Source organism: Ananas comosus, linkage group 4 (genome assembly GCF_001540865.1).
Source record: "Ananas comosus cultivar F153 linkage group 4, ASM154086v1, whole genome shotgun sequence".
NCBI classification, from domain to species: Eukaryota; Viridiplantae; Streptophyta; class Magnoliopsida; order Poales; family Bromeliaceae; genus Ananas; species Ananas comosus.
In genome coordinates, this window is record NC_033624.1 from 11,069,234 (window position 1) to 11,081,377 (window position 12,144).

A 12,144-nucleotide genomic window follows, 5' to 3' on the forward strand; every position below is an offset into this window, starting at 1 on the left:
TTGGATGCGGACAGCTAGGGCGCATGAGCTTAACTTGTCCCCGAGCAGTATCACCAGAACCATCGACTGCTTCAGCATCACCAGCACCTCAGCAATCTTATGGAGCACCACCGCAGAGCTACCGCCAGGAGGATAGGGCATCTGCGCCGCGTCAGGGTGAGCGGCGACAGCAGGCTCCGAGCGGCAGGGTTTATGCAGCCCAGGTAGAGGACTCTACAGCAGCCGACTGAGTGGTGGCAGGTATTGTTCTGATTTCTGGTATTCGAGCTTGTACTCTTTTCGATACCGGTGCATCGCATTCTTTTGTTAGTCGAGCATTTGCTCTGTTACATGGTCGAGAGTTAGGAGCTTTGTTACACGCACGGAAAGTGCAAATCCCTGACCATGTGTTACAGGTTGCAGAGTGTTGTTGGTCGTGTCCGATGCAGTTGGATTCGTAGATCCTGCCCGCAGACCTGTTGGTTTTAAGGCAGCTGCAGGACTCGACGTTTTGCTCGGTATGGATTGGTTGATACGGTACTATGCTACTATCGACTGTGGAGCGAGGTCTGTGACGTTTCGCGAGCCAGGCCAGGAGGAGTTCACTTTCAGAGGCTGTAGGAGTGCTTTGTTTGCCACTTGGATATCTTCGGCGAGGGCTCGACAGTTGATGAGTAGAGGATGCGTTGCTTTTCTGGCGACTACAACAGAGGTGCCTACGGGGGCGCCAGGACTCGAGGATATCCCTATAGTCCGCGAGTTTCCGGACGTGTTTTCCCCGGAGTTGACGACGTTGCCGCCGGAGAGGGAGATAGAGTTTGTGATTGATGTAGTTTCTGAAACTGCACCAATCTCGAAGGTATCTTATCGGATGGCACCGGCGGAACTGAGAGAGCTAAAGGCGCAACTTCAGGATCTGATGGATAAGGGATATGTGAGACCCAGTGTATCGCCTTGGGGAGCACCGGTGTTATTCGTAAAGAAGAAGGATGGTTCGCTCAGGTTATGTGTGGATTACCGAGAGCTGAAAAAAGTGACCATCAAGAACAAGTATCCTCTGCCGCGCATTGATGATTTGTTTGATCAGTTGCAGGGATCTTCTGTCTTCTCGAAGATTGATCTCTAGTCCGGTTACCACCAGCTGAGGGTGAGGGCCGAGAATGTTCCCAAGACGGTTTTTTGGACTCGGTATGGGCATTATGAATTTACAGTGATGCTTTTTGGATTGACGAATGCCCCTGCCGCATTCATAGATTTGATGAACAGGGTGTTCAAGCTGTTCTTGGATAGATTTGTGGTAGTCTTCATCGATGATATTCTGATTTACTCCAGTAGTGATGTTGAGCATGAGGAGCACTTGAGGATTGTGCTACAGCTTCTACGAGAGAAGAAGCTGTATGCCAAGTTAAAGAAGTGTGAGTTCTGGTTACGGGAGGTAGCTTTCTTGGGCCACGTGATTTCTGCAGAGGGAGTAGCAATGGACCCGAAGAAAATTAATGCTATTCGGGATTGGCCCAGACCGACGACGGTGTCAGAGGTGAGGAGTTTCCTTGGACTTGCAGGTTATTACCGTCGATTTGTGGAAGGCTTTGCGAAGCTTTCCACACCACTCACTCGACTGACTCGTAAAGGAATTAAGTTTATCTGGAGTGAGGATTGCCAAAGGAGCTTCCATGAGTTGAGACAGAGGTTGACGTCAGCTCCTATCCTTGCACTTCCAATGATGGGGGAAGGATTTGTAATTTACAGTGATGCATCGCTTAGTGGTTTGAGCTGTGTGTTGATGCAGCATGGTAGGGTAATTGCTTATACTTCACGGCAGTTAAAGGATTACGAGAAAAATTACCCTACGCATGACTTGGAGTTTGCCACGGTAGTCTTTGCTTTGAAGTTGTGGCGGCATTATTTGTACGGCGAGCACTGCGAGGTTTTCATTAATCATAAAAGTCTCAAGTATCTGCTCACCCAGAGGGAGTTGAATTTGAGGCAACGCCAGTGTTTGGAGTTAGTGAAGGACTATGACATTAGTATTCAGTATCATCCTGGTAGGGCGAATGTAGTGGCAGATGCGTTGAGCAGGAAGACAGTGCAGAGCTTGAGTTTGTTGATCACTAAGCAGAGGCCGTTACGTGAGGAGTTGCAGCGGCTGAGGCTCGAGGTGGTGTCCCCTAGATTTACTGCGTGACTGATGTCTATGGTCTTGCAGCCTACTCTGTTGGACAGGATCCGGGAGAAACAGAGTGGAGATCCGCATTTGTCGAGGATTCGAGAGCAGCTAAATAGGGGATAGGCTGATGGTTTTGCTGTGGACAGTTCGGGAGTACTGCGGTACATGCACCGACTGTGTGTGCCTGTGGATTCAGAGATCCGAGAGGACATTTTGAGGGAGGCTCATTGTTCACCTTATACGGTTCACCCTGGAGGAACCAAGATGTATAAGGATTTGAAGGCACAGTTATGGTGGAACGGAATGAAAAGGGACATTGGCAGATTTGTAGCTCAGTGTCTAACTTGCCAACAGGTAAAGGCCGAGTATCAGGTACCTACTGGCAAGCTTCATAGTCTGTCAGTGCCCGAATGGAAGTGGGAGCAGATCACAATGGATTTCGTCGTAGGGTTACCTAGAGCACAGGGTAGCTACGATGCAATCTGTGTGATAGTGGACAAACTGACTAAGTCTGCTCACTTCCTACCAGTTCAGACCACCTAGTCCAGAGAGAGACTCGCACAGCTATACCTGGATGAGATTGTCAGGCTGCATGGTGTACCAGTGTCAATTGTATCAGACAGGGACCCGAGATTTGTTTCGCATTTCTGGAGGAGTTTGCAGACAGCCTTGGGTACACAGCTGCATTTCAGCACGGCGTTTCACCCACAGACAGATGGTCAGTCACAGCGGACCATTCAGACTCTGGAGGACATGCTGAGGGCATGCATCCTGAATTTTGGAGGAGGGTGGTATCGACATTTGAGGTTGGTTAAGTTTGCGTACAACAACAGCTATCAAAGGAGCATCCAAATGACTCCGTTTGAGGCGTTGTATGGATGCAAGTGTCGATCCCCTTTGTTTTGGAGTGATGTGGGTGAGAGGAAGACACTTGGGCCTGAGATTTTGCTAGAGGCTGAGGAAAAGGTGAGAGTTGTTCGACAACACCTTTTGACAGCCCAGAGTCGCCAGAGGAGCTACGCCGATACCAGGAGACGAGACTTGGAGTTTCAGGTTGGAGATCATGTATTTCTTAAACTCTCGCCGTCTAGAGGGATTCGCCGATTTGGAGTACGTGGAAAGCTTAGTTCATGTTTCGTTGGCCCTTTTGAGGTATTGGAACGAGTTGGACCAGTTGCTTACAGGATTACTTTACCTCCCCGACTAGCTGGTATTCACGATGTGTTCCACGTCTCGGCATTGAGGAGATATGTTTTCGATCCTTCTCACGTGATTGACTTCACTCCACTAGAGATTGGCGATGATCTGAGATACGAGGAGCGACCAGTGCGAATTCTTGCTCGTGAGACGAAAGAATTGCGCAACCGGGTCATCTCGTATGTAAAAGTGCAGTGGAGCAATCACGAGGAGCGGGAGGCGACTTGGGAGCCAGAGACGGTGATGAGGGAGTCCTACCCCGACCTGTTCGATACCCCATATTGAGGTATGTGTTAAGTTTCGAGGACGAAACTTTTTGTAGTAGGGGAGGATGTAGTATCTTATATATATATATATATATATATATATATATATATATATATATATATATATATATATATATATATATATATATATATATATATATATATATATATATATATATATTAGTACTTAGTTAGTTGGTAAATGACTGAGTGTGGCTATGGATGCCACGTGCACCCCCCATGCATGCTTAGCAACAAAGTCATAGGTGGGCATTTCTTTATTCTACTTGTCTCTCTCTATTTCTCTGGAGCCGTACGCAAGGAAGAGAAGAACCCGGTTGGAGCTCGTGTGTCGCCGACGTCGCGCCGCGGTACCGTTTAAGCGTGTGTTCGTCGTCGTAGCATCGCGAGGAGGCCGGGCGAGGGTGCGTTTACGCCGTTCTCGACGTCGCACCTGATTGGAATTAGCTTTTGAGGTGGGTTTATCATCGGATTCCTTCTCCTATAGCTTTACTAGTCGACATGTATCGTTGGTGTTGCACGTTACTATTGTTTAGCTCAAATCCATGGGTATGCATGTTTTAGACATATAAATTGAATTTGGAGCATGTTATTAGTTATTATTAATTATACATGTTGGACTTGGATTTGACATAGGAGAAAGCTAGCGTTCGGGACCTATCATATGTTAAACTACCAGATTTAGCCTTAGAGGCCGTTGTATTTTTATACTGTCGCAGTATCCTTGTGGGGAGTACCCCAAGTAGTTCAGTTTACTTTTATGCTCGTGCTAGGATGCTGAGCCTATTTTTACAGCAGTGTTTACACTGTTCCGAACTAGTGGGTGCCGTAGTGGTTGACGGCGAACCCGGATTTAATTGTTTTGATATCAGATTGTGCCGAGGGCACGTGACTAGTGGTTGATAGTCCAGCTAGATCCTATTTACTTGACCTGAGCCTGTGAGAGCCAAAATGAAATGACAGAGATATTTGTAACTCGTGGGTCGCACCCGCGAATGCCATTCTGGAATGAGGTTTCAGTGCGATGAGTGTCGTAGGTTCTGTTGGATAGTTCTTGAGCCGGCCACCCCCGGGGTGATGTACGGCGTAGTGAGATACAGGCAGGGTGGGCTCATTTGGGCAGGCCGAGTGAGATAGTGAGTGACTTTTACTTGATTAGTGTAGAGCATGGTAGTGCAGCAATATGTAGCTGTAGATTGCTTTCCAGCTTTTTCCTACTAGCTCTGTTTCTTTCTTTAGACTTAGTGGGTGGACCGATGATGTTGAGGGAGATACCTACTGAGGACTACTTGTTTTTACAGTAGTTCTCACGCCCAGTTATTACCACTATTTTGCAGAGTCATCGTCTTCGGCTGCTGCTGCTGTTGCCGATTCTGACCGTGGCAAGGGCGTCGCGAGTTAGAGCCCTAACAGACGAGTCGCTGTGATAAAGAAGTACTTGCTGTAGGTAGTTGTACTTTTATTATTTTTTTGAGTTCATGTACGTACTGATGTATAACTCGCTAGAGCGAGTACTTTTGTTCAGAGTTTTCTTATATGTATATGAGACTTATTTTGTTGTACCTGTTTAGTTTCTTTACAGCTCTATACTACTAGTTGTAGTATTGTATATATTACAGTTCCAGCTATATTTCGTATATAGGAAAAATTCTTTGTATACGACGGACTTGTCAGCGTGCCCGGAAAACATGTTAATCCGGGGCGTGCCAAACCGACTTTCCCTACCGTAAGAAATGAAACGGAAATATCCCATTAAGTGCCAAAAAAGAGAATAAAACAGATAAATAAATAATAATAATAATAATAATAATAATAATAATAATAATAAATATTAAATGTCAAAAAAATAAATTTAAAAACTCAAATTTTGAGTTTTTAGGCATCAAGATTGGTGTAACCATGGGCTGCCCATGCCGATGGCGTATCGGCACATGGCATGGGTTTATACGGATAACAATTTTATGGGCACGGTGCCCATAAAATTTTTGTCCGGTCTATACCGTCTGGTACTCAGAAATTATGGGTGTACGGCCCGTCATATCGTGGCGATCCACTTCTGTATTGCAAGATGCCCATTTGTGCGGAACCAGCATGGTTTGCACACTTATTTTTCTATTCTAAAGGGCCAAAAATTTTCCGTTGATTACGTCACTGCTGCTTATGGGCTAGTGCCGACCGCAGTAATATACATGCATCACCATACAATTTGCTATAATAAATATGTCGCAATTATTATGAGATATACCAGCACAAAAACTTTCAGCAGTATCGACATATAGTTATATAGTCGAGAGATCAATGTAGTAACTAATGATGATAATTACTACTGCGATTCAACTAGGCATTCAATACACGACTAGCAATGAAAAATTAAAGTTTAGACTTTAGAGCTTTGATTTTGACTCATTAAATTATCTCTAAAATTATGAGTCTTATATTAGTATTTATATACTTTCATCATGAGTTGTATATGACTATTTCGCTTTGAGCTTGCAGAGAGATACAAGTGGGATCAAGTTTACATACATTATAAAGCATAAAACATCATTATAATTTAATGTTACTTGAAAAAAATTAAAAATAATTTGTTTCAAATCATGCCAGGAATCCTTGGGTGTAACCAACTTTGTGGGTTGGAAAATCTTTCTTGCGTAGTTACATTCCAAATAAGCACCACTTTTATGTGTAACACTCTGAGATGAGTTGCTTAAAGCAAAAGCAGGGCTCATTCAATCAAATTTAACTCCCTTTTATTTTTTCCATTCAAGTTGTGAGTGTTCACTTCTACATTCCACCCTACTAAAACTTTTTTAAACAAAGTGTGCATTATAAGGTAACCAATTATAACAACAAACACATCAAATTATATATGTTTAAGTCTTTTAAAAACGTAAAAACTGGCGTAAATTATCTAATTCTTTATTTAATTTCTCTCATTTTTCTGGCAATATATACAGCATCAACTCTTCTCGATCACATGCTCTCGTCTCCGTCTATTGATGATTACTCGCAAATCTAAGATTACAAGCTGATCACAACAGTAAACAAACACTAAACTTCAGCTTCATTAATTAGTATATATATGTAATACACATCTACATTAATTAGTTTATACCATGTTCCCCTCATTTTTTGTGGAGGGGAGTAGCTGCAGCTCATTTGCATTTTCCTCTCCACCTTTCTCCTCCTCATTCACCACCACTTCCAATGGTTTAAAAGTGTAATGCGTTGCGCACGCAACATAGAACACAAGATTGAGCACCTGCAACCCAGTTACAAGCCAATAGTAGTAGTCCAATTTACCCCTGTTGATGTTATCTTGTAGCCAATCCCCTCTCTTCTTCGTGTACTCATGCACAAGGGTCACCAACAACGTACCCAAATAGTTCCCCGCCGATATGGCCAGCCAGAAGAGCGCCGCCGCGGTGCTCCGCATGCTCTCCGGCGCCTGGTCGTAGAGGAACTCCATGTGGCCGACCGACGTGAACGCGTCGGCGATCCCGTGGATCGCGTACTGCGGCACCAGGTAGAAGACGCTGATCGGGACGATGGCGTGCGGGCTGTCGAGGAGCCCGTGGTCGGCGGCCACAGCTTTCCTCTTGGTCTCGACGAGCGCCGCCGCGACGTTCGCGAAGAGCGCGATGCCGAGGCCGATGCCCATGCGCTGCAGGTAGTTGATACCTGTTTGATATAATAAAATAGTAAAACACCGTTCTCTAGTAACTTAAATCTTTCAAGTACAATTATTGTTTCGTGTTATATGATATCAAAGCAAAAATTTTCAAGTTCAAATCTACTGGACTCTTAGTTTAATTCAATTCTCTTCCATTTAGGTCATGTTCAAGCAGCGTAAGCTTTTAGAGAAATAAATGATTGTTTTAGGGTACCGGAGGGATGGCGGGTGAAGCGCCGGGCGACGGGGACGAAGACGCGGTCGTAGAAGCAGAGGGAGAGGAGCATCATGAGGACGGAGAAGATGGAGAGGGTGGCCGGAGGGATCTGGAAGTGCGGGGAGATGTGGCGGTCCATGGTGCGCGCCTGCTGGATGGTGAAGGTGTAGTTGTGCGAGGCGGAGGTGATGAGGAGGATGCCGACGGACCAGATAGGGAGCATTCGGATGATCGATTTCACCTCCTCGACGCGGTGGACCGTCGACACCCGCCACAGCTGCGGCCGCCCGTCCAGCATGTCGCCGTCCTCCACGATCGCCGCGCGGTCCAGGAACCTGCAACCATATTTGCAAGCAGGAGGAGAACTTCAATTTGCATGTGTTTGATGAAATATATGTAGATCTGTTTGTGTATTTTTAGAAACACTCGTACTAATAAGCCATTTTTCAAGTTCAGACTTTCGAATCGATGATCAATTTTGATAAACTTGGTCTATTATATTGAAATTATTTAAAAAAATAAATTTCATGATTTTTTAATATTATTATTTAGTGATCGAAATAGTTTAAAATTAAAAATAAAATTTTAATTAAAAACAATTATATAACATTATAATTTTAAATAAAAAGTATTAATCTTGTTATATATAATATAAAAAATTTTGTATTAAAATTTTTTGTAATTTAGATATTTCTATATCGTTAAACTTGCAAACAGCTCACTACAATTTATAAAATTATTAATTTTGAGCTCCTACAATCATTAGGTAAATGATATTCATGAAAAATTATGAAATTTATTTGTCTAGTGACTTCAAATACTTTAAATTAGTCTGATAGAGCTGTATTGATTTAGAAGTCCCAGCATCGAAAACGACTTAACAGCACGAAAGTCGCTGTGTTTCTAAAAGCACGTAAGGCTAGCTCTTGGAATACAATCAAAGTTGAGCAACTCAATTGTAAGAAATTAAATTCTATAAAACAAAATGTAAATCCCCTAACCAAAATGTGCAATTCGGCGCACAGAACTAATAACAATTATTTTCAGCAGCAGCAGCAAGTAAGAAAGTGTTAGCGACAAATTTGGTTAGCGAATTAATTTCGATCCAAATTCAAATACCAAAGCAGCGGTTGATCATGTTTTGCTCTCTAATAAAAGAATTAAATCCCTCTTTATTATTACTAATTAGACATTTCTTTCTGAAAATTATATATACTTCTGAGAATGATAGTAAACTGAACTGAAAATATTCAAGAAACGAAATTGAGACTCGGATCAAAATTTAGCACTAAATCTATAACTAAAAAACTGCGAGAGATAGTAATTAATTATTAATTACGTGAATTGGTTTGTGTGGAGAAGCCTCCCGGTGGTGGAGATGTCGGCGTCGAGCTCCTTGTCCTCGTAGAGAAGACTGGGATCCTCCGGCAGAAGGACATTCCTCTTCCTGAAGGCGGCAGCAGCAACCTGCGCCACCCGGACCAGCGGGCTGCCGCCGGGCTTCATCTGGACGTACAGCGGGTAGCCGACCACGAAGGCTACGACGGAGACGAACATGGCGATGGTCGGGATCCCGAACCCCCACCCCCACCCGACGTTCTCCTGCACGTACACCACCACCGTCAGCGCCAGCAGCACCGCCGCCCCCATCCAGAAGAAGTACAGGTTGAAGAAGTTCCATCCAGTAGTCCTCCTAGCAAAAGTTTTTTTTTTTTTTTTTTCCTTTTTTTAGCTGTGATTGTTGTTAAATATAAAATTATATAAATACTATTCTCTAACAGCTTAAGTTTTTAGAGTACAACGATTATTTTACATGATATCAGATCAGAAGGTTCTGAGTTCAAGTCATGCCAAACCCCTAGCACAATTAATTTTCTTCTTTTTAATTCAAATTTACGTCATGGGCTTTGCAAAAAATCTTGAGCCCAGACATGAGCAGGAACGTTAAATATAAAATTATATAAAAGTAAGAATTTTCTAACAGCTTAACCTTTTAGAATACAACGGTTGTTTCATAATTGTGATATTAAAAGTAAGAATTTAAGTGTATATCGGCACAGATCGTATTCGTGTCATATCCTTCCAACAAAATGTCAACACGATGGCATAGTTTAAAATTTTCTACTCTTTAACTTAGCAAATGATAAAGATATATAATACGCAATTAGAAGATTTTATTGCGAAAAAATAAATATTTCAGGACGTTGTATATTGGCATATATGTATTTTTTATGATTGGCACGCACCATGCAGTACTGTACCGATAAGTTTCCGATACGACTTCTCAGCGAGTGCCAAAGCAGTTAAATTCTCGATTAAAATCATGCAAAAAAAAAAAAAACTATTTGAAAATTAAAATCTACTCACGGGGTTGGAGATTGAGTGTGGTCTTGATTTGTGGACGCAGGTTTTGCATGGAGGTCGAACTGGTCGGCGCCGAAAGCGACGACGCAGGGGCGGATGCCGCCGGAGCCGACGGCGGTGAAGAGGAGGGAGGCGTAGAGGACGAGGAGGTGGAAGGGGGAGGGAGGGGCGGAGCCGACGGTGATGGTCCAGAAGCGGCCCGCGAAGGAGTCGGCGATGAGCGCGCCCACGATCGGCGTCAGGCTCGCCGTGCCGCCCAGGTTGGTCAGCGTGTTCGACGCCTCCACCAGCGGCAGGTGCAGCTGCTCGGTCAAGTACGTGATCATGTTCGCGTTGAACCCCGTCGTCGCAAACCGATCACACACTTCGTTTGCTGCAGCAAATTAACAAAAATTAAATAAATTTGGATTCCATAGGAAGTAATTCGGTAATAATTTTTGCTACATGATAATTTCCTTTTTGCGTAATTATAAACTATAGAAGTTTGATTTCAGCTGGCCTTATTATTCATGGTGTGATTTCAGCTCGTATAATTACGCAAAATATTATAGTGTACTTTTATCTATTATTTTAAAAAATTAACTTAGAATGTTATCCATGATTTGTCTTTTAGATGTCAGAATAAGATATTCGATGATAACTTATTTAGTATACATTCTTTCTTATAATTAGTTAGTAATTTGATTTTTATTTGTTGAAAGATTTAGCATTTATGATTCGAAAGGATGGTATATTTTATTTTTGTGATAATTAATTATCTTTTTTTTTTTTGAAGGAAACTGACTAGAAGGCCTTATATAATATTCATTTTGAACATATTTATTCTCATTTCTTATCCGCCAAATATTATATATTTTTCAAGTAAAACAAAAGAATATTCTAAATAAGATATTCATGAATCAAAACAACTCTTAAATTAACAACAAGACTAAAGTAATCACGAATCCCAAAGAATCACAAATCCCAACAAGACCATAGTAAATAGTTAATATATTAAATTTGTAAAAAACAATCATTTGTCTCAAAAAAAAAACTTAGGAATAATATCTAATATACCTTTCAAAAATTTTAAAATATCTTATATAATCATTAAAAAAACTTACTACTAGGATTTGGAGTTTAGAAGAGTATCTTTTAAATAGAGAGATAAATTTAAAAGTTTTGAATACTAATAAAATGCATATTTATACCTACACATTAATCTTCATTGCTAAATCCTAAATATACCCACCCCCTTAATTAATTTGGGGAAGAATGTGGCCTTTTTTTTCCTCATTTGATTATTGTGTCATAAAAATAATTTTAATCATCCATTTGTATGATATGCGACTTCTTTTAAATAAGATTAAATAGTTTTCTTGGAACAATTAAATTTTTTTTCATTATATATTTTTTAAAATTGTTTGTCTATAATGTAGACTATATTTACTATTTTTTATACGAAACTGATATTTTATTTTTTACAAAATTTTACTTTAACAGTATTTATCCGTCGTAACGCGCGGGTCACTACACTTAGTTATAAAATGCGCAAAAGAACTAAAATGTTATCAGACAACTATATTTTAAACTTTTTATATTCAACACTCTCTTTTGTATCTGGACTCAATATATTTTGATAGGCCAAGATGCAAACTAGAAACTATACAGAAAGAGAACAGTATTTTTAAATTTCAATGTCAGATCTAATCAGATCCCTCTGTAGAATAATGAAAATGAATTGATAATGACTCGTTGGGTGATACAACCACTTCTTTATATCGAAACTTTTATTATTCAATTGTTAACCATTGTAAGTTAGCAAAATCATGTACTCTTGAAAACAGGAAGTAATGCTGAAATCAAGTATTACTTTGCCAAATCATTGATATTCAATTAGTGTAAAGTACTCAGGTTCAAGTTTTAGTAGATAAAACCTCCCAATTCTCAAAAATAAATAAATAAATAAAATAAGTAGCACATTGTCCTGTTTTAAAAAATAGGGAAAACTTCAAAAAAAACTCCATGTGATTTTGTACTTTTTTATTTTAATAACTGTGGTTTAAAGTATATCAAGTTAATACCTTGTGGTTTCTCACTTTATCACTTTAGTAGCCTGTGGTTTAAAGTGTATCAAGTTAGTACCCTGTGGTTTTATTTTTGTATTAAGTTAGTATTCTGTGGTTTTATTTTTATATCAAGTTAGTACCTTGTGGTTTTTAAACCACAGAGCACTAAAGTGACAAAGTGCGAAACCACAGGGTACTAATTTGATACACTT

General features: G+C 41.0%; 1 protein-coding gene across 1 annotated transcript in view; it reads right to left on the reverse strand.

Annotated features, from left to right (window-relative positions):
• The window catches only part of LOC109709238 (protein NRT1/ PTR FAMILY 3.1-like), a 7,925-nt gene continuing 2,302 nt past the window's right edge, over positions 6,522-12,144 (reverse strand). Inside the window, exons 2-5 of the mRNA XM_020231365.1 lie at positions 9,888-10,257; positions 8,860-9,213; positions 7,518-7,855; positions 6,522-7,311 (exon numbers count right to left, since the gene is read on the reverse strand). Of these exons, the coding sequence (XP_020086954.1) occupies positions 6,740-7,311; positions 7,518-7,855; positions 8,860-9,213; positions 9,888-10,257 (1,634 nt within the window). The 3' untranslated portion in view covers positions 6,522-6,739. The remainder of the gene's footprint in view (positions 7,312-7,517; positions 7,856-8,859; positions 9,214-9,887; positions 10,258-12,144) is intronic.